The sequence below is a fragment of the Sarcophilus harrisii genome, chromosome 2 (genome assembly GCF_902635505.1).
Source record: "Sarcophilus harrisii chromosome 2, mSarHar1.11, whole genome shotgun sequence".
Classification (NCBI taxonomy): domain Eukaryota; kingdom Metazoa; phylum Chordata; class Mammalia; order Dasyuromorphia; family Dasyuridae; genus Sarcophilus; species Sarcophilus harrisii.
In genome coordinates, this window is record NC_045427.1 from 333,500,561 (window position 1) to 333,522,962 (window position 22,402).

Below are 22,402 nucleotides of genomic sequence, written 5' to 3' on the forward strand. Positions count from 1 at the left end.
CTTACATGTAATTGGAAAAAAATAAAATACTGTTAAGTCCAAAAAGAAAAACAAAAATGATGAGGAAATTCAGAAACTGTTCATTGGAAAACAAGAATTCCACCAGCTTTTCTAGTAGGACAGTTCATCTCTACTCAGTAAGAATGCAAATGAAATTCAGTTTTATGCTGACAGTAACAATCCACAGTGTTTATATCCTCCCCTGAAGACTATTTGAGTCAAAAACCTAGGATGCATTTATTACTGGTGTAACCACTTTGATTAGGATTAAGGATATTCTTGAACCTTGAGAGATGGGTGTTCTCAACAGACAGTCATCAGTTAATGGTGAAGCCACTGACAATTTAGCTGAAGATCTTGATGTCAATTCCTCTCCAGCTGAACTTTTAAAAATTAAAGAGATTTTGAATGCCATCAAGGCTTCTTTTATATGACAAAATCTCTAGTGCTAATTCTAATCCCACTGAGATTTACAAGGTTTACAAGATCCATTGCTCATACAAAAACTTGCTGAAATTTTCCAGCTTCTGTAAAGAGGAATTTATCTCTCAGGAGTTCAAGGACACTTTCATTGTTCAATTCTAAAAAGGTAAAAGGAATAGATTGTCCTGTGACAATCACAGAAGTGTCTCTCTCTTAGTTATTACTGGCAAGATTCTTGTCAAGGTCCTCCTTAATAGGCTGATCCTATACTTGGAAGAAGGCCATCTACCTGAGAGCTAGTGTGGCTTCAGTGGGGCAGAGGAACAATAAGGATAGTGTTTTCTGCTTGACAACTCCAGGAGAAATGCCAGGAACAGAACAGAGGTCTGTATACAACACTTGTAAGTTTGATCAAGGCCTTTGATAACTGTCAGTCATGAGGGCTTATGGAAACTTATGTCAAAATTAGGTTGCCCAGAGAAGTTCATCATTGTAGTACGTTAGTTTCATGATGGCATGCTTACTCAGGTTACAGGGGCCAATGCTCTCGAGTTTTCTCAGTCACTAATGGAGTGAAACAAGGCTGTGTGCTTGCTCCCCGAGTTTTTAGCATGCTGTCTTCAGCTATATTGTTAAATATTTTCAATGAGGAAGAACATAGCATCAAGGTCAGCTGCTGCACTGATGACAAATTCTTCAGGTTGAAAAGACTACAAGCCAAAACTAAAGTGGAGGGCATATTAATGCATGATTTTTTGTTTGCAGATGATTATGCACTCAATGCAGCCTCGGAAACTGAGATACAACAAAGTATGGATCGCTTCTCTGCTGCTTGTGCTAATTTTGGGCTGACAATACCAAAGAAACATAGGTGCTCTCTAAGCCAGTACCACACCATCAGTTGCAACAAATGTTGATTTTTTGAATGATGTGCATAAGTTCACTTACCTTGGACAGTATATTTTCCAAGAATGCACATGAGGTTGACACATGCATTGCCAGAACTAGCTTAGTGTTTGGGATGCTCTGAAGGAAAATATGAGAGAAAAGACATATTAATTACTAAACTGAAAGCCTACAGAGCCATCATGTTGACCTCACTATTGTATGTCTGTGAAATCTGGACAGTAATCTGAATCTCTTCCATTTGAATTGTCTTATGAAGATTCTAAAAATTAACTGGCAGGATGAGATGCCAGACACTGAGGTCCTTTCTCTAAATTGCCAAATATTCAAACCCTACTTGCAGAAAGTGTAACTCTCTTGGTCTGCTCACATTGTTTGAATACCAAATGTATGATTGCCAAAAAGTTTATTTTATGGAGAATTCAGGTCTCATGATAGTAGTCAGAAAAAGCAATACAATGATATTCCCAAGGTTTCTTATAAAAACTGTAGGATTGATTGCATGATATGAAAACAATGTTAATAGAACTGCCTAACATAGCATGCCCTCATTAGAGAAGGTGGTGTACTCTATGAGCAATGCAGAATTGAAGGAGCTCAAAAGAAACGTGAGGTGTACATATTTAGGGAATCTAAAAACATGAATTTTTTATCCCTGACCTGTGGCATAGCATTTCAAGCCTATATTATTCTGATTAGCCACAATCATTGTAACTTGACACATTGATATCATTTTGGTCCTCTTTAAGAATGAAATTCAATAGAATTCATCAGCATCAAGTATTATTTTTCTTAGAATGTATGTTTATAGCTATATTTGTTTTCTTCTCTAGACTGGGTTATTTAATATTTATAACTGGTTTTCTTATAGTTTAGGTATATTATATTTTTTAAAATATTGGGGATTTTTTGCATGTGTATATTCAGTTTTGTGCATCATATATAGTCTGATTATTCCCTCTTATGCCTTTGGTTTTGCTGTGAGTAGGGTTTTTCTTTGTTATCTTATTTTTCATTCTTTTGTCTTATTGGATTATTTAATATCATTTAGAGTTAGGAGAACTGTTGAGTGTTTTCTTTCTCCAATATTTTTTCCTCTCTTCTGCTATAAGCACAGTGCTCTGTTCCTCAGTTACTTTATTTTAATTTTTTTTTTTTTTTAACATGGTCCTCTTTCCACTGACTCTCTCTCATGCCCTGGTCTCATTTGCTACCCAATCCTCTTTGGGGTTTTACTTATTATTAGTTTGTTTTCCTTCAAACATTTATCTGGTCATATAATTGTTTCCACCCCACTACCCTCTTTTTTTTTTTTTTTCTTTCCTTTTCTGTCTCAATCAAGTAGAGGTTTTCTTTTTTTTTTAATTTAAACTTTTTTCCATCCGTTTCCAAAAAGTCTTTTCTCTCACTCCTTTCATTATATACCTGAATTTTCTGTTTTCTCCAGACCCTCATTTTTTGATTCATAACCTCTATCATTATCTGTTTTCTTGCTTTTCTTTGTAGTACTCATACAATCAAAACTTCCAAGGCATCCTTTTCCAGGTACTATACTCTTTGGTTTTTCCCATGTAGAGTAGAGCTTATCCTATTAAGTCCCTTTTCTGTTGTCTAATTCTGAGAACAGTGACATTTATTGAAGATTTCAGAGAATTATTGCTTCTTGGTAGGGCTCTGCTTTCCCCCATCTAGTATCTTCTAAATATTGTGTTGTTGTTTTTTTAAATTCCCAGTTGCTTTTCCCTTTGTTCTGCCTGGTTCCTTTTTTTCTTACTCCCAGATACCAGGTATCCCTCATAGTTCCAACTTTTCTTCTCCTGATGTAGTTCAAATGATCTTTTCAAGCACCAAATCCAGTGGACCACAATCAGGTTAAAATACTTACTCTTTTATAGATTCATTCATTGACGTTACTTTTTCCTTGTAACCATCTTACCAGTCCCCTGTCCTATCTTTTTTCTCAGCCCTTTTCACTTCTTTATCCCTCTTTACCTACTTTCCCTATAGGTTCTTCTCTTTCTAAGAATATAGGTATAATGTATAGTTTTCTTTCTAAAATGTTGATTTCTTTTTACGTAAGTTTAAATTTATATTTGTAGGGTAGTTTTCCCTGGGTTGCTTCTTAACCTCCATTAGTCTTTGGAACATATTATGCCATTCTACTGTTCTTGGTGCATACAAAATAATTTTGCATTATTTGAATTTCCTTTCCTTCCTTTTGTATTTGAAGGCTTTCTCCTGATGACTTGAAGCATTTATTTCTAAATTGAATTGTTAAATTTAACTTTTGTGTTTTGATTTTTGAAGCCTTGAGAGTTTTTTCTGAAGGCAGTCTGTTAATTCTTTCACTGTAATTTGTATTCTATGCTTAGAAGTTCTGGGCTGTTCTCATTTGTTATTTCCTATATTATGGTGTTAAGGTTTTTTTGGTTGGATTTGTTTTCTTATTCTTCTCAGAGACCTATGATACTTAGGTTGTTAATGTTTTTTGCTTCTTCTAAATTGTCTTTCACTTCTTTCTTTGTTATGTATAAACAGTGTGTGTGTGTGTAAAATCTCACATACAAATTGGAGGGCTTTTTTCCTGATAGAAATCTTACTGGTTTTGACATAGTATTCTCGCCTAACCCTAACTGCAGATTTGCAGTGAGAGAAATCAGGTGTTAAAGAATATGTGTTCAACTCTTTCATTGTGCAGATGAGCAAAGTAACCTACCTGAGATCACATACTTAGTAAGTGCCAGAGGCAGGATTCAAATCCATACCTGCTGATTCGAAATGTATTGTTTTTTTCATAAGCACAAATTTTTCTGAGTCTTGATTGATTTTATCAGATAATAATTCTAGTCGTTTGTAAATCTTATAATTCCTATCTTCCTTGCCTTCATCAAAATCTTGTGAAAGGATCTTGAGCAATACTGCTATGAAGATCGAATTGAATATGCACAACATCTCCCAAGAGATTTCTTTCTAGGTTCATGGCAATCATTTGTGGTATCACCTAAGATTGTGATCTATTTAGACTTTTACATATCATTGAGAATTTTCAGATATCTTGCTTTCCCCATTTTCTATGAATATTGACTCCAAAATTTGGTTGTCTTTTTTTGGAAGATGTTTGTGGACAGTTAACTAATGCAGTGGAGAGGGCTTGGTCCTGGATTCAGGAAGATCTGAGTTTAAATCCAACCTCAAATCCTTACTAGCCATGCCTGTTTGCCCGAGTTCCTTTGTTTGTAAAAAATGAGTTGGAGAAAGAAATGGCAATCCACTCCAATATCTCTGCCAAGAAAAACATCAAATGGGATCATGACAAGTCAGACATAATTGAACAGTAGCAACAAGGACTATGTTTAGAGCAGATAGCCTTTAAACTAAATGAAGACTTTTTGGGAAAGTGTGAATGAAGCTAGCTAGCATAGTAAATAGCTACTCAGAATCCTGATAGTGCCCAAAGATGGATCTTGGAGACTGAAGTAGATTGTCTGAAAGAGGAGGTTCTACTATCTCACTTTGCAAAATTGTGTGTTCTTTCTGGAAATTTTAGAATGGTTAACCTTGCAGAAATGAACTGTCCATGTAATTTGTGGAGTCCCTTCTAGTTCTTGTTAAACTTTAGTTTTCAGAAGGCTCCTAAGTCTTATTTGACATAATTTGGATTTGGAAATGTATTTATATGAATAGGTTGGAGATTTAATGTGGTAAATAGGACAGGCGCTTGATTCTGTCCTTTGAGAGATGCTTGAGTTTTCCAGAGTTATTGTGTATATGGCACTAGTAAGCTATAGCAACATAGTCTAGATAATGATGATGATGATAATATTTATATTGCTCTATTGGGAAGTTCTTTATAAGTATAAATTCATTAGATTTTCACAGTAACCTTGATCTGCTATTTTAATCTCTATCTTATAGATGTGAAAATTTAGGCAGAAATCTGTGAGGTAGAGGTTTGACTTTTCTATGATTAGGTAGTAGTAAGTCTGAGGCAAGATATGAATTCGGGTCTTCCAGACTCCAAGGTCTTATACTTTATCATATTATCTGTCTACAGAGTTTGAAATTGATGAGATTAGATTCAGGGAACCAAAATGATGAGATTAGGGTTCCTGGTGATCAAGGAGTTAAATGATGAGGTTAATTTCAGGTTTGGGGTTCAGGGAACCAAATGAAGAGGTTTGGCTTTACTAAATCCCCTTTGGGATTCAGTGCATGGTAGGGAATTGTAGGAACCCCCTTTTGGTGGTGCAGAGGTCCTCATAAAGGAATTTCTGAACCGGAAAGCTAGACTGATAAAAAGAAGTTTATTACTGGCATTGGGAAGTCAGCCTTTGTTATGCATGAATAGAAAGACTGAATTCCTTAGTGGCAAGGTCCCAGCAGAAAATTAGAGAAATCCTACAGAGAGGTATAAAGTCTTATTAGGTGAGGAAGATAAAGAAAGGTAATGTTGAAAGAGAATATTATTTCAGTGGACAGAGGTTTCTTTGGCATGGCGTTAGGTCCTCTGTAAGGACTGGGTTTAAAATTGGCTCTTTCTGTAAGAGAAGCCTTGGCTACAAGCAGAGGCCTGCTCCCAATGGAGGCTGATGGCTGGAGTTTGAGCTGTAATCAGAATAGACAATCTTGGAATTTGAATGGGTGTTTTTTCAATTCAATAGGGTTGTAATTCTCCAGCTCCAGACTCAACCAGCCCCACCTAGATAATAGAATGAAGCTGTTTATCTTGTTTCCCTCTGGTGGAGTCTCTTATAGAGGCAGGATTCAAGGAAACTTTCTCCTTGAAGGAGTTTTAGAGTTTTGGGGCTCCCTGATCAAAATAACTATCAGTGCCCATATGGTAAAAGATATATGATAAAAGAAATGAAGAGATAGTTTAGGGGTTGAATGGATATTTGAAAATGGATTAGATTTAGAAGGGTTGGGGGATCTTGAAGAGTCAATGACTCAGGTTATAAATTTTTTTCTGATTTTTGGTTTGCAGAGAAAGTTCTTTTGCTAATTTTCCCATTAGTGTTTCTGCCTTAATTTTCTACGTCGACTTTCATAAGTTAGACTGAAAAGTAGTCATTTTTCATTATATTCTCAGTGTATATGTAAATTATTTGCATAAAATTTTTTTCAAGATGGGAAATGAATGTTGTGGGTTGGTAATTTTAAATTTTTAATTGCCTTCAGTCATCTTTTTGTTATTGGAATAAAGTTCACAATTTTTTCCAAATCTTTATTGACTGCTTCTCTTTTAAATATCTTGAGAATTGATCCTTTATTAATCTTAAAATTGCTGCTTCCTCAGGGGCACCATCTGTGTATAAATTATAACAATATAAGAATGCCCTGAGCAAGAATTTTGTGTATAATAGCTCTGTGGTGAATGCCTTTACAATGTAAATGATTACTGTTTATTTTCTGGATTTTACTCTATAGCTATCTTTTAAAGAAAATATGACGTATAAAGTTTAAAAAAAAAAGTGGGTTCTAACTAGTCTTATAAGGAAATTCTTTTAATCGTTCCCCTTTGTACCTGTAGAACTAAGGCTTATATGTATTATATTAATGCAGTTCACAAATAATTATGAATGATAGTATTCTCATTAGTAAGACTTAAAATGACAAAAAAAAGCAAGAGTCAATGAAATGATATGCTGTTATTACTCCTTTGCACCTTCCCATTCTCCTTTCAAGGAGCTCAATCTTCTGTGTATATTCAAAACTACTGATTTCAATATGTCTAAAACAGAACTTCATTCCTTTCTTCTTAAGCACTTCCTCCTTCCTGCCTTTCCCCTTACTGCTTTCCCCTCTATAGTGGACAACATTAATTTTGCTACTTATCCTCAATACGTCACTATCTCCCCTCACCCCACTTCCATATCCAGTTTTTGTTAAGGTCTATTGATTTCCTCTTTGTAGCAGTACAAAGTACCCTAATATTACAGTACTGACATATACCTGGAATTTTGCAATAGATTTCTGGTGGGCCTACCTGCCTTAAGTCTCTTTCTACTCAAGTCCTTTATTCAGTAACCAGAATGATTTTTGCTAAAGCACAGGTCTGACCATCATTTCTCTATTCAGTAAACTCTACAGCCCCCTATTGCTTCTTGGGATCACATACAAAATGCTCTGTTTAATATTTATAACTTAGCTCTTGTAATATTCTCTTCTCTAAAATATAATCGTTCTCTGGGAGCAGATTTCTTGGGGAGCTTCTGGGAGCAGCCTTCTTTTGGTCTTGTGTAATAATCTCACTTCAAATGCAGCCAGCAGTCCATATCCTTTATTTTCTCTTTCCTTCACTTGGATCTCGGCTGGCTTTCTGGAGGCCTTCCGGATCTTGGTTTCAGTGTTCTTCACAGGACAGCCTGCCACCTCTTCTCTGTCTTCCTTCCTTCTGCCCAACTGAATCCTGGCTCCTCAATCTCCCAGAGTGCTCTTTGGCCCTGAGAGCTTCTTGCTTATATGCTGCACACTGAGTATACTCCAATCATTACATCAGTAGGAAACCATTATTTGTTGTAGGATTAAATCAATGCCAAATTAGATTTAACCATTGTCTCCTCAATTCCACTGACTTAGCACCTTGTAAGAATTCTCACAAGCCCTCTCCTCTTTCCTTTCCACTTTATTTTACATTTTATTTCTTGACACATACTCTTTGATCCAGCAACACTGGCTTCCTTGTGTTCCATGAACAAGACATTCCAGTCCTCAGCACTGAGCATTTTCTTTTGCTCTCCCCCATTCCTAGAATGTTTCCTCTCTTCATCACTACCTATTGACTTCCTCTCACTTCCTTTAAGTCCCAACTAAAATTTTATTTTTTTTACAAACTTTTCCTGAAGCTTCTTCATTTTAATATACTTTCCTTTTAAAGTTTTTCCTAGTCTGTATTTAGTTTCTTTTGAACTTTGTTTACATATTGTCTCTCTCATTATATTTTAAACTTCTTGAAGTCAGAGCCTAATTTTTTGCCTTCTTTTGCATCCCCAATACACACTTAATGATTGATTGATTCTCTTAATCATCCCTACCAAGCTTCTTAAGTGCCCTAGGTAAAAGAAGAAAGTCTGTTAGGTAGGCAGAGACAAAAACTAAGCACAGGTGAGTCTTAGGTAAATCTTAAAATAGGTTGGGGGGGGCAAAATATCACCTCATCTGTGGTGGATGAGGAAAATCTGCAATGGTTTCATGGCCAGGAAGAGAGTGATTTGCTGTGCAAGTGGGATAGTTTGTGTAGATAAGGAGAGAAAGGGAGAAAGGTAGAAAGTAAAGAAAGTCCTGGAACATTTAGCTAATTTATTATACATTCTGGACCGTTTAACTAATTAACTTTAATTATATGATAGAGAAACCAGAGCCTCCATTCCACAGTGCACCTGCTTAATCTTCTCCTACAAAGCTTTTTTCTGTGTTCTCATTTTACACCTGGAATCGGGCTTGATTCCTTAAAAACAAATATTTTTCTCAGTTCTTTCTTCACATCTTTAAAAAGCCTCAGGCTCTTGGACCATTTAATGCTGGCTGATCTTATTACTAGCTTTGGTGAGTCAGAGAGACCTTATAAGCTATAGAAAAAAATTGATTAGTGTTGGAGAACCTGGACAGGGGATTTTACATGCTAACTGTTTCATAGGGCCTTCTTTGTCTGCCTTTTGGTACCTATTAATTTTTATTGTCATGGGAGAGGTTCTGGACTGAAGTTCTTGATGCATTTTAACTTACTACCTCCAGTTAGCTAATTAAATTTTCGAAAATTTTATTTTATTTTTCAGTCATCAAATACCCATCTTATTCTCCTTGTACCTTCAGATTGAGGAGAGGGAAAAACAAAATCAGTTACAAATATGTGTAGTCAAGCAAAACAAATTTCCCCATAGATCATGTACAGACAAAAAATGTCTCATCCTGCTTTCACCTGTCAGTTTAATATAATTTTTCTTTTTTTAAAATAACTTTTTATTTTCAAAATACATGCCAGAATAGTTTTCAACATTTACCCTTGCAAAACCTTATGTTCCAAATTTTTCTTCCTTCTCTCTATTCTCCTCTCCCAGAAGCAAGCTGTCCTATTTAGGTTAAACATGTGCAGCTCTTCCAAACTTATTTCCACATTTATCATGCCGCACAAGAAAAATCAGATCAAAAAGGGAAAAAAGCAAGCAAACGGTTAAAAAAAAAAAAAGTGAAAGCACTATGTTGTGATCCACATTGAATATCATATTTCATCATGAGTCCTTTGAAATCATGGTTCAAATTGTTTCTTTATTATATTCTTAATGTATACATTTTTCTCTTGGTATTGTTCATTTCACGTTCTCAGTTCATACAAATCTTAGTAGATTTCTCTGAAATTATTCCCTAATAATTTTTTTACAATAGAGTAGTAGTGTTCTATTATATTTATATAATATTTTCACCATTCTCCAACTAATGGATTCCCCCTCGATTTTTTACTTCTTGCTGCGGGGGGGGGGGGGGGGGGGGGGGGAGGGAGGGGAAGCTGCTGTAAATATTTGTGTCTGTACACAAATAAAGTTTGTTTTTTTTTTTTGCTTAGGACTAATCTTATTCTCCCTTCCCGCCTATCCTGTTCTTCTGGTATCCCTTTTGGAGTGAAATGTATTTCTTTATCTGTGTTTTCTTCCCTCTTTTGAAATATGTGAAAATAAGGTTTGAGGCAGGTATTTATGAGAGAATAAGGTTTGTGTCATCTATTCTTCTATCTCCTTCTTCTTTGTGTAGGCTTCTACTGAATATGAGATAATTTTCCCTCAACATCTTTTTTCTTCAGTGCTTCATCCCCATTTCTCTACTCTTTTTTCTTCTTTTAGGATCAAGACTTAATAGAACCACTTTCACACTTTCTAATCCCTCTATTTCTACTGATGATGATAGGGTTCTTTTTTTTTTTAATTGTTTTATTTTTTTCTGGGTTCTACATCTATATTAACTTTCTAAATACACATTTCTTTTGTGAATCATGTTGAGCCAGAAAAACCAGACAAAAGGGGAAAAAAACCCAGGAGAGGAAAAAACATTAGCAAAAAAGAAACAAACATAATATGTGATGATTTATATTTAATCTCCATAGTTCAATTTCTGGATGCAGATGGTGTTTTCTATCCAAAGTTTATTGGGATTGCCTTGGAATGATAGGGTTCTGAAGAGACACAGATATCATTCCCATGTATTAGAATGTATACAGTTTATCCTTATTTTATTTATTTTAATTTATATAAATTAGTCATTTATTTTTTAAATGTTTTTTTTTTTGAGTTTCTATGTAGCTCTGATTATTTTATCAGAAATGCTTGAAAGTCCCTTTGTTCATTAAAAGTCTTTTTTCTCCCATAGAGTTATGCTGTTTAGCAAAATAATATTTTCTTGCCTATATACCTTTGCCTTTCAGTATATTATATTCCAAGCCATTGCTATAGCTGCTAAATAAGAATGATGTAATATTAGTAATAAAAATAATGCCATTTACCTAGCACTTGTTATATGCTAAACAATGTTCTAAGTCTTAATTATCTCATTTATCCTCACAACAACCCTGGTAGTTATGTTCTGTGATTCTCCTCATTTTACAGGTAACTGAGGCAGATTACATGTGATCCTGATTTGGTACTTGAGTTCTTTATTTCCATCTGCTGATTGTAATTTTTTTTCCCCCCTTGAACTGGAAACTGGGAACTGGGATTTGCATTTTGAAGAAGTTTGGAGAGTGACTAGGAGATTCTTTTCTTCTTTTTTTTTTGGGGGGGGGGAAGATTCATTTGATTCATGCATGGGCCTTATACTAATGGGATATAAGATACCTGTTTTGATTTCTTTAGAAGAAACAGTTTTTATGTTATTGCCTTATGGCTCTTCTTCCCTGCCCCTCCCCCCTCCTTTTTTTTTTTCTGTTGTGCTTCCCTTTTTAAAAATGCCATTTCTTCTAGTTGATAGAAAAGGTGTTTCCTCATATTAGTAATTTTTATGTCCCTAATTGTGGAATTTATTGTGACTTATTTCCTCCTCATGGTAATTTCCCCCTACCCTTACCCCCAATTTGCCTTGAACTTACCACACAGTGTCTGTGAGACCACACTAATCTCTTTAAGCAGTAAAATTCTTTCAGGTCATATCCTCTGTAAGACCCCTATCTTCTTTTATAGAATATCATCTCCTAGGAGAATACCAATTGATAGGACCCACTTTCACCAGTGAATGAAGATTTCTGTATTTCTTACCCCTCTTTTTATTTCCTCCTTTTGAGAGCCTCCTTGCTCATTCTCCTCTGAACTCTCTTTTTCCTTCTGGATTTCAGAAGTTCTCTTCTCTTCTCTTCTCTTCTCTTCTCTTCTCTTCTCTTCTCTTCTCTTCTCTTCTCTTCTCTTCTCTTCTCTTCTCTTCTCTTCTCTTCTCTTCTTTTCTCCTTTTCATCACATTTTCTTCTCTGTATTCTTCCTCCTTATTTCCTTTTTATACACCTCATGCTACCAAATTCAACAATTTGCTACCATAGAAGAAATTAAGTTGTGAGGTTTATATCATAACACTTCATGTCCCTCCTTAAGGTTTTGGAATTTATGGCTCAACCCTCTAACAAAAGTGTTTTAGGTACCTGTTTATGAGGTTTCTTGGCAATTTGAGGGAGAAGACCAAAGTGATGCAATGTATGTTCTTCCCAATACTTAGTGTTTGATACATACTTATGTTCATTGCATTTATTATTAATAGATGATTTGGGGTTTTTATGTATAAATAAAACTACCATGGACCTAAAGCAGATGTGATGTTGCATCTTGATAACCTAGACAGTTATTCAAAGCCTACATTCATATTTTGTGCTTCAAAGTTTCCTAACTTAGAAGGTTTGTGTATTTACTTTTTAAATTCCTTCTATCAAGAAATACTTTTAACTTAGTATCCTCTTCAGCTATAACCTGTACCTCATATTCCATGGTAAGACTAGTAATAACTAATGTTTCTATGGTACTTTAATATTTGTAAAGCACTTTATATATTATATATTCATTTTATCCTTATAAAAAACCTCTGATAGGCGCTGTTATTATCCACTTCTTAAAAACAAGTTAAAACTGAGAGGGTAATTGATTTGCTTAGCGCTACAGAGATACTTTGTAATGCCAGAATTGAGTTCAGAAATGCCTGACTCCAGATATACTGATTCAAATCCATTACTCTATCTATCTGCTATAAGGCTGGTTGCTATTTCTTCCCATCCTATTGATTGAGATAGACTTGAGATAAGAGCTTCATTCACACAGCACCATGCCTATTGGAGTTTACCGTTTCCTCTCCTTTTCCTGGTTTTCATAGGGATCAGACATCAAGGAAAGGCTTAGGACTAGTTTTGAGATATTTTTCAAGATGATCTTACCACATTGAATGTTCTTATGAACCCTGATCTTTCAGAATTTTCTGGCTATCTCTTTTTATATCTCAGTTGAAGGAAAAGAAAAAAAAAATTCTCTGCAGCTATATGTAATTAAAGCTTTCCATAGGAGGTCAGCAGAACAATATTTTAGCAGAAATCTTAGTGTTTGCCTCAATTTGGCTGGAAACTGGCGTGATGCTCCAAGAACATTGAAGGTCATTGAAGCCAAAAAACATACATTTGAAAGGGGACTAGGTGGAACTGTTGTGATGGGAATGAAAGTGAATTGAAAACATTTTTACTTGTGTTCAAAAGAATCTACTTAAGATTTTTTTTTTTTTTTTTTTTTGCTTAATTATAAGGGTAAAGTCAGAGAAGAACGGGGTAATGAAACATAATTTTAGGTATTGAGGGCCAAGGTAGTTTCAGTAGAAGATGAATCTCTTCTGATTATAGCTAAAGAGAACGCCATATACCCTTTCATTTCATTCCTACATTTTACAGATGGAAGCTGAAGTCTAGGGAGATTACAAGCTTTGTCCTCGGTTATAAAGTAGTAAATGCTGTGATTGTCATTTCAAAAAGAGAACAGAGCCTGTAGTAGCTTAAAAAAGGTGAGAAAACCAAGGGATTCTTAAAACTTTTAGGGTAGGAATTTGTGAAGTTTCATCCACAGCCACTGTTAAGATTTTAGCCTAGTGTATATGATAAGAATTGCCAGCATATGCTAATGGAAAATTCATGCTCTGTTCAAACCATATCATCCATCTGGAATACAGTGAGATTTATGGTGTGAAATGTGAATCCCAATATATTTCCACTAAATTGGTAACCAGTTTTCCCAAGGATAGTTATTTAATTTTTTTTCCTGACTTTTCTTTTTTGTGGAAAGAACATCTTCCCAGAATTCAGGAGAGATCTTAGTTCAAATGCCATATTTGAGCTACAATATTTATTAACATCATTTTAACATTTATTTATTAAAGCTAGCAAGCTTTGTTATCATTGGTGAGTCACTTAAACTCTATAAGCTTTAGTTTATTCATCTGTAAAAATGGAATAATTGTATCTTTAGTGTTAATTTACAATATTGTTATGAGGAGAAATGTAGTAATATGAAATTTTAACTATTTTTGAAATACTAATATCGTCATTTGCTTTTTGCCCACCCCAGCCGGAGGAAGAGGGGATAGAGGAAGGAGGACAGATAGAATGGCTGATTTTCTTACCTCTTTTTCCACATACATTTCATCATGGTTTTATCCTGTTCTTTGAAGAAACCCCTTGTTATTCTGATTATTTTTGTATTAAAGAGACTTAATTTTTGAAATATTGTCATTTTAACTGTATTCTGGCAGACCATGAATGATGAAAATTCTTCCAATCATTTAGGTTTTAGTTAAGGTTAGAGTTCTTATTTCTAATTAGTTTCTCAAATCTTTAATGGTTTTTATTATTGCAAATTGATATTGCTTTCATTGTCAAGTCATGCCATGCTAGATAGTAGCAACAGGAATGGACAAATGAAAGTTGTAAGCAATTGAGGGCAAAGCCTGTATTTTATTCATTTTTGTAATTTCTGTCATAAGGCCCTCAAAACTGAAATGAAAACTTAAATGTTGGATAATCATTAAACTAAGCAAGGAAATAATTACTCTCAGATCTCAATCCTATTTTTTTTTTTTTTAAAGAAAGTAATTTTGTAGTCTTTTAATTTTTTCCCTCTAAATTTCTTAGTTCTTACCATCTGTTCCAGCACCCAGATTTCCTGCGTTTTAGCTTTTTCTATGTTGGTAACTTGTGGAGGGAAGTCTTGGCTTTTTTAAGAGGGTCATATCCTAACTTTTGGTTTTTTTTAAGAAATTTCTTTTTTGAACCACATTCCTAATAGCTTCAAGTTGTTTTACTATCAGAATATCACTTCTCTTTCTACTTTCTCTCTGCCCTTTCTCTCCCTGCTCCTCTTTTTTTCCCAAAAGATTGATGGTGTTATTTTCTCAACTCATTGCAGAACCCAGGCCTTGAGCTATGATTGAAAAAACAAAAAGGCAAAAAGAAGCATACAGTTGTGATTGATACACTGAGGCTAATAAGCAAACTCACTGGAGCATTGAGGGTAGACCTAAGTGCTGCCTTCTTTATATGGAAACCATAAAGTGATAACTTGAATAAATTTCATTCTCTGGGGAACCATTAGAAATCAAGAACAATATCTGGTGAGAGACAACTGTGGATTGACTGGCACTTGGTTGCCTCTGGTGACTGGAATTAAAAGTCTAAAATGCTATTTTTTATATTTTAAATTTTTTTCATCCTCTAAAATGATAAAGTATGTTTGATTTTTATTTTATCTATTTAATAAAGTTCTCTCTCTCCTCTGAAATGGTTGTCCTCTCTCCTTTTTAAAAAGCCCTTTGAAGATCTGCTGTCAAAGCAGGAAGCATTTAATAAAGTCAATCCCAGCAAAACATTTATTCCTGTCTATTTCAGGGCATTTGGTGCACAGGATTCTAAGTCACCCTCTTCCAGTTTGCCCAAGGTTTTCCCAGCACAATCCTTGATTGTGTTTACCTAAATTTGACTGGATTCCTTCTGTTCACCCTCTTTGGATTATATATTCTGTGGTTTTTGGCTTATTCTTAATCAATAACTATGTGTCCTGCATTCTCTGTATTACTGACTGAATAGACCATTGCCCCATAATTTGTTTCCTTTTCTAGTCTTTTGGTTAGAATCTTTCCTTTTTGGTAAAGGAAATGGCCAAAGAGCCACTACTGAGAAAGTGGACTTTCTTGCCTGTGTTTCTTATTTAGGTTTCTATAATAATAGCAACAGCAATCACAATGGGTAGTATTTATATGGAAACTTTAAAGTTTGCAAAGTATTTTCCAAATATTTTATTTAAACCTCTCAAAAACCTTAAAAGATAAGTATTATTGGGGCAGCTAGGTGGTGCAGTGAATAGAGCACCAGCCCTAAAGTCAGGAGGACCCGAGTTCAAATCTGGTCTCAGACACTTAACACTTTCTAGCTATGTGACTCTGGGCAAATCACTTAACCCCAATTACCTCAGCCAAAAAAAAAAAAGGTATTATTAGTACCCTCATTTTATAGATAAAACAACTTTTAAGTAGCTTATCCAAGATGTCAGATTCTAGTGTCTTGAGACAGAATTTGTTCCGAGTCCAACACTATCTACAGCATGACCTAAGTAAATTACTGAATCTCATAATTGGAAAAGATTTGTCTAATTCTTTTTGTGATTAAATAGGAAATCTCCTTTACAATCTGCTTGACAGATGAGGTTGTTGCATATCTACAGATAGTAGATGTGTTCCTTGTCATATATCTTACCCTTTCAACTACTGTTTTTTCCCTTTGCTTATATTGACCCTGTACACTGAAATAAAGACTTTAGCTGTCCATAGTACTTTTGCCATATCAAAGTTATAGGTATCTTTTCTTGATGTTATTTAAGGCTCAGTTGAGGTTGCTTGTGTAGTTTTCTTTTAGGTGTATTTCAGAAGGATAGTGTTATTAGATGCACACAACCAAAATCAAATGTACATTACAAGCTTTCTCTTTAACCTCTGCCATAATGGGTGGTGTTTGTCTGTTATATAGCATTGTCAGTCTACTATAAAACCGGACCAGGGGGAGAAAACGACGAGGAAGGTAAGAAAAGAGATTTTTCTTTGTGAGGAAATTTTTTTTCTGTTTATTTTCACTTAGCTTGGTTGTTATTTATATTTGTCCCTGGGAAGGGGAGGGGGTAAGGAGAAGACTATATAGAGTAAAATACGCCAAAAGAGGGAGAATTATTTCCTGGTTAGAATAAGAGATTGCTTAAAAAACAAATAGCCTGCTTGCATGCTGCTTCCTTTTTTCCTTTGATTGCAGGTAGAGTTAGGGAGGGAAGAATTAGGTATAAAGGAAACACAGGAACTTTCTTTATTGCTGCCAAAAGCCTAATATTTGACAGCCTTAAATGGGTAGTAAAGTGACAATTAGTATTTCAGTAAAGATGAGCCAGAGGTAGTTAGGCCTTTGGCTGAATTTTCTTTTGAAAAATTATTTTTACCACCAAATTATCATTTGTGTTTACAGAGTATCTAGAAAACATAAGTTATGGAAAACATTAAGTTTCTGATTTGCTATTCTTTGGAACCACTTGAGGCTAGCTTGTCACTATTTTGCTCAGGTTTAAAGCTTTATTTATATATAGTTGGGATGTTTGTTTTTCAAGTTCAAATAAAAGAAAGTGGAATCTGAAAGATTTTCTAGCCTCTGCTTGCCCAAGATTCTTCTGTTTTCCCCTTTGGTATATTTTATCCATTATAGCATCTCATGTTGTAATGGATTTGTTCGCTGTTGTCTGTATGTTTTCAGGCTCTCATCATTGTGGTTCATTTCCATGCTGCTTTCCTTCTGCCCCGCTCAGAGTTGGTGCTCTGTCTTTGGGCTTCATCTGGTGTGTCAAGTAGTTAATCCAGTTGGCTGTCAGGATTAAACTTGTTTTTGGAAGTTTGTGATTTCTTTCAGAATCTAAGGATTCTAATCTCTTATGATTTTCTTGTTAGGGCTTGTTTGATTATTTGATTTCTGTTACTTTCTTTCTTATCTGCTAATTATAGGGCCACAGATCACTCTTGATATCCCTCACATGTGGTCCTGGTGGTTTCTTTGTTATAAGTATTAATCTAATGAAGCAGTTCAGGAGTTCCACAGACTTAGTTTTTCTTTGGTACAATCTTGCCTGACTCCTGACCTCCATCTGTGTTGCTAAATCCATCAGTGCTTTTATGTAATATGTCCAGATCTGTTACTTCAGTATTTTTATGGAGATGTGTAATTACTAATGTGAGGATAAGAATTCTCTAAATTTCTAGAAACAAGGGAGAAGAATGTAAGGAGGGCACCAATGATCTTCTGTAGGTAAAAAAGAATGCCAAAATAACATCTTATACCTATCACTCTTGTTGGATTCTGCTATTGCTATGGTCATCATGGTAGTTTCGCTTTCTTTTTCAATTTGCTTTTTCCTTGAGCACCATTTTTCATGTGTTTCCAGCTAATATGTCATGTTTTCTGCTTGTAATTTTTAACCTCAGATTACAGAAATTTTGGGCTTTTCTTCCTACTCAGGGAATACCATAGCTAGGTGAGATAACAACTGTAAGAGGCTATGATTTAGTCTTTGTGGTATTTGTTTAGATTAGTCTTTTGTTGTGCCTTCTGATTCATCAGGAGGGACCTGGCAATAACATCTTAGTGATCCTAAATTCTTTCCTTCAGGGGAAATGGAAGAAGAAATGGAAAATCCAGAAATGGTTGATTTGCCAGAGAAACTTAAACATCAGCTAAGACACCGAGAGCTGTTCTTGTCCCGGCAGCTGGAGTCTCTACCTGCCACACATATTCGGTAATGACTGTAGAAATTCAAAATAGAAGCAATGTTTTTCTTTCTCTAAATCTCTTGCATACACCATTGTTTTATAGTCATATTTCTTTTCTCAACTATTATTTCTTTTCTTTTTTAGAGGCAAATGTAGTGTCACTTTGCTCAATGAGACGGAGTCCTTGAAATCATACTTGGAGCGGGAGGTATGACTCTGTCTTTGTTCCCTAACCTCCAATAAGTCCTTCAAAAAGACTTAGATGTTTTGTTATCTAGGCCTTCAAGTTCACTGAGAAATGGCCAAGGTGACCGCCATGAAATGATGGAGAAAGCACTGTTCTTTCTGTTCTTGAATGTCTCTGACTTTAGGGAAGTCTTATAATGACACCATCAGCCCCCAGACTCAGCCCCAGATTATCTAAAAACATTTTATGTGTTTAGTAAGAGTAAAGAGTTCTATTGCTCTGGATCCCATATATGCAGAGAAAAAGCATTTGGTTCACTGGAGAGGCTTCCATTTAATTTGAGGCCATAATTTTGTTTTTTATTAAATAAATATTTTCCCAGTACTATATCTTAGTATACACAGTATATATACTCAGTATACTCACAGCATGTTGATCCAAATAAAATTATCCTCAAAAATGTGTCAGTATTCAGTGTTCAGAATCTTAGTTTGAACAGAAATATTAATATGTAGTCTTATTTCCTTGAGGATTTAAGACTTACATTTGCTGTGAGTGGGAAATTCATTAAAGTTGTTATTCTTTCAGCTTGAAATAGGTCTATACAAGTGGAACAGAGCCCCTTAAATTAACTTTGTTTCACATTTCTTCATAGCTATAGTTGTTTTTTTTCCTTAATAAGGGACCTGCTTGTGTTCAAGCTATAAGGATGTTTTGGTAAATTGCACAATCTATAAAGAAATGATTTCTATCCTACTTTGACCTGAACCCTTGTTGATGGGAAAACCTAAAAACAGATGGCTTATTATATAAGACCATAGGGTTCCTGGAAGGTACAAGAGAAATCAGTGCTTCTCTTATGTGTAGTGCCGTGTCCAAGCAAACCTTTTGTAGATCTTCTAATCTGTCTGGGTGCTACTTCCCCTTAATTTATAGCTAGTTCAGGAATGAAAAGAGAAATAGTTTTGAGAAGGAGTTACTATTTCCTGGCATATATGATTTTGTTCTTTATTAAAATATTCTGATTAAACTGAAGGAATGAAGAGAGGAGTAGGTGTTTTATTTCCCAAATCTTTTAGGTAAGAAAAAAATACATTCACAAGGAAAGTGAAAGTGCTATATATACATATTAGTAAAATCTTGTGATCATTTGTTCATACCCAGCTTTTGAAATAGTCATCTAGCTCGTTTTTTCACTTCCGATGTCCCCCTTCCCCACATCTGTAACCAATTACCTTTATCTTTGCTGACTCATCCATTTTTCAAATTCTCTGACATATAAATTTTCTCCATTAGGCTGAACTTTATTTCCTGCTTGGGTACTCAATGACTCACAAAATGTCAGCATCTCAAGATAATAAGTATGATGTGGAATTGGGAGTAATTAACTCTTCTTCTTTCCCCTTGCTTCCTAGAGAGTGACTGGTTGTTACTGCTTTAGCTTTAGCAGGGTACTAGGAAAGAAATGTGACAGCTTTTATTCTGTATTTTTCTTCATGTGGAAACAGGTCTGCATTGTTTTGAGTTTATGAAATTAGGAGTCTGTAAGGTTGTGAAAGGTATCTGGTGGTGATAAAGGTTTATATAGAAAGAGAAGTTTTCAGGTAGGTTTTTAAAAGAAAATTTGTGTCACGTGCTATATAATTAGGCAGACATGAATTTCCTTAATTCTTGTTGAACTGAATCACATAATTACAAAATTTAGAATAAGAAGGGACCTTAGAGGGCATTATATGGTCTTTCATACTATGATGAAGGTGATTTGCATGATGTATTTCTCCTTGTAATTAAATTGTATAAAAATCTCTGTTTCAGTACTACTAATAATACAATATCCAAATTTTCTAGAGTGCTTTGGGGATTTATTTTGCTTATTTGTTATAGATCTATAGTTTCTTCAATATAGGTAACTCTCTACAGATGCAGATTAGTGACAATTCTGAAAATTAATTTTAGAGAGTTGCGTGGGGTTCTAAGCGGGTAAGTAAATTTTATATGATCATGTAGTCAATATATGTCAGAGACAAAACTTGAACTAATGTCTTCCTGACCCTGCTGCTAGCTAGATTTCTATTCACTATGCCACAGTGTCTTTCTTTTCTTTAATTATTTAATTTTAACAGTGAAAACTCTTGTTAACTCTTTTTTGCTTTTTATATGTCTTTGTGTTTTAGGATTTCTTCTTCTATTCTCTAGTTTATGATCCACAACAGAAGACTCTTCTAGCTGATAAAGGAGAAATTAGAGTGGGTAACAGATACCAAGCAGATATAACAGACTTGCTAAAGGAGGGTAAGCTTCTACATATTATATTTCCTTGATGAGACGTTCCCATGTCTCTTGTGACCAAAATTACATTAAGGAAATGGCAAGTCCTTTCCCCAAGAAGACCTTTTTGCATAGTACATGTGAACATCACATTTAACAGATAGTATTCCTTCTCTCAACCTCATAAACCTTTGCATGCAGAGAGGCTGCTAAGGTATTTGTTGTCTCTGGGAAATTGAATCCTCTGAGACTGAAGGCTATCCTTCAGCTATGCAAATATAGATTGGCTATAGGAGACTGAGCTTTTTGCTGTGTGAATATAGCTTTCAGCAGGAATCTATCTAGCATCTGTCTGCTTCTTTTCATTTCCTACCAACTGGTTTCCCAGTATTTAACCAATTCTCAAGAGTTTGTGTGAACAAAGCAAATCCTTTTAGGAAAAAATCCAGTTTACAAAACAGATAAATTAGGAAGGGAGATGTTATTATTAATCAGTCAACAAGTTTATACTGTGTTCCAAGTTCTAGATTAGGTACTCAGAATAAAAAAAGAAATACCATCAAGGAGGAAAATTCTCAGATAGACAATACATAAAGGCATAAAATAAATATGTTCAAAATCTTTTCCTTTTTTGGAAGGAGGGAGGGAGGCAAAGTATAAAGTACTAACAACTAAGGGATCAGGAAAGGTCTGATAGGTATTGTTTGAACTGAACTATAAAGAAATCCAGGGATTCATAGAGGCAGAAGTAAAAAGGGAGTGCATTCCAGGAGGGGCAGCCTATGCAAAAGATTTCTTTTGGTGGAAATTTCTCTTCCATCAACAATCAACAAGCATTTGTTAAGCAACTACTCTGTATCTTCCATTGTGATAGATTCTGGGGATTAAATACAAAGAATTAATTTTTCTTGCTCCCCCTACATTCTAATGGATGAGATAAGTGTGTGTATACATGTATGTACATGCACCCAGAGAATAAATATAAAAAGACTAAAAATAAGAGTAGGAAGGTAGGGCATTAATAGTATTTCAGTTGCATCTTAAAAGAAGATTCTGTGAGGTTAATAGGAGAGAGTACATCAAGGACAGCCAGTGCAAAGGTATATATATTCTGGATGTTTGAGGATCAGAAAGAAGTCCGATTTGTCTGAATCTCAGATTGCAAAGGAAAAATAATGTACCAAAGGCCAAAAAGATAGATTGGAGTCAGGTTCCAAAGGGCTTTAAAAGCTACAGAAAGAAGTTGATTGAGTAATCATTTTGTGTAGAGAGAGATAATTCATTTATATTTATGTTCCTAGGGCATATTATGTGAATGAGGTTTGTTTTTATGTTTTAACTTGAAAACAGAGAGTGAAAAATGAAGCTTTTTAACTAAAAATAAAATTCCAACTAAAAACTTTCTAATAAAAAATAAAACTTTTCTAATTGTTTGTTTTAGTCATGTCCAACTCTTCATAACCCCATTTTGGGGTTTTTCTAGGCAAATAAGAATAATTTTGCCTTTTTCCTTCTCCAGCTCATTTTACAGGTGAGGAAACTGAGGCAAGCATGATTAAATGATATGTCATATATCTAGTAAATGGTTGAGGCCAGTTTTAAACTCATGTTAAATACTCTTATCCATTGTGCTCACCTGCCAGTCCCTAAAATTCTCTGCTTTTTCTCAGTAGTCATACCATTAGCAAGAAAGTTAACAAGAATGTTGAGTTAGAAATAAATTTGTAAAGCAACTATAATTGAGCAGAAATTTGATATTCTCTAAAATATCCATGTCAAATGACATTCAGTCTTTGTTGGGGGCACCTTATGAGGAAGCCTATTTATCTTTGG

The 22,402-nt window shown here is 34.8% G+C and overlaps 1 protein-coding gene across 10 annotated transcripts in view; it reads left to right on the top strand.

The window, feature by feature from the left end:
• MTA1 (metastasis associated 1) overlaps positions 1 to 22,402 on the top strand; it is a 243,965-nt gene that overhangs the window by 113,224 nt on the left and 108,339 nt on the right. For 7 of the 10 annotated variants that reach the window (XM_031952899.1, XM_031952898.1, XM_031952890.1 and 4 more), the window contains 4 exons: positions 16,343 to 16,393; positions 18,014 to 18,140; positions 18,259 to 18,322; positions 20,476 to 20,593. In XM_031952899.1, the coding sequence (XP_031808759.1) occupies positions 16,343 to 16,393; positions 18,014 to 18,140; positions 18,259 to 18,322; positions 20,476 to 20,593 (360 nt within the window). The remainder of the gene's footprint in view (positions 1 to 16,342; positions 16,394 to 18,013; positions 18,141 to 18,258; positions 18,323 to 20,475; positions 20,594 to 22,402) is intronic. The other 3 variants (XM_031952894.1, XM_031952895.1, XM_031952896.1) reach the window with 1 other exon arrangement.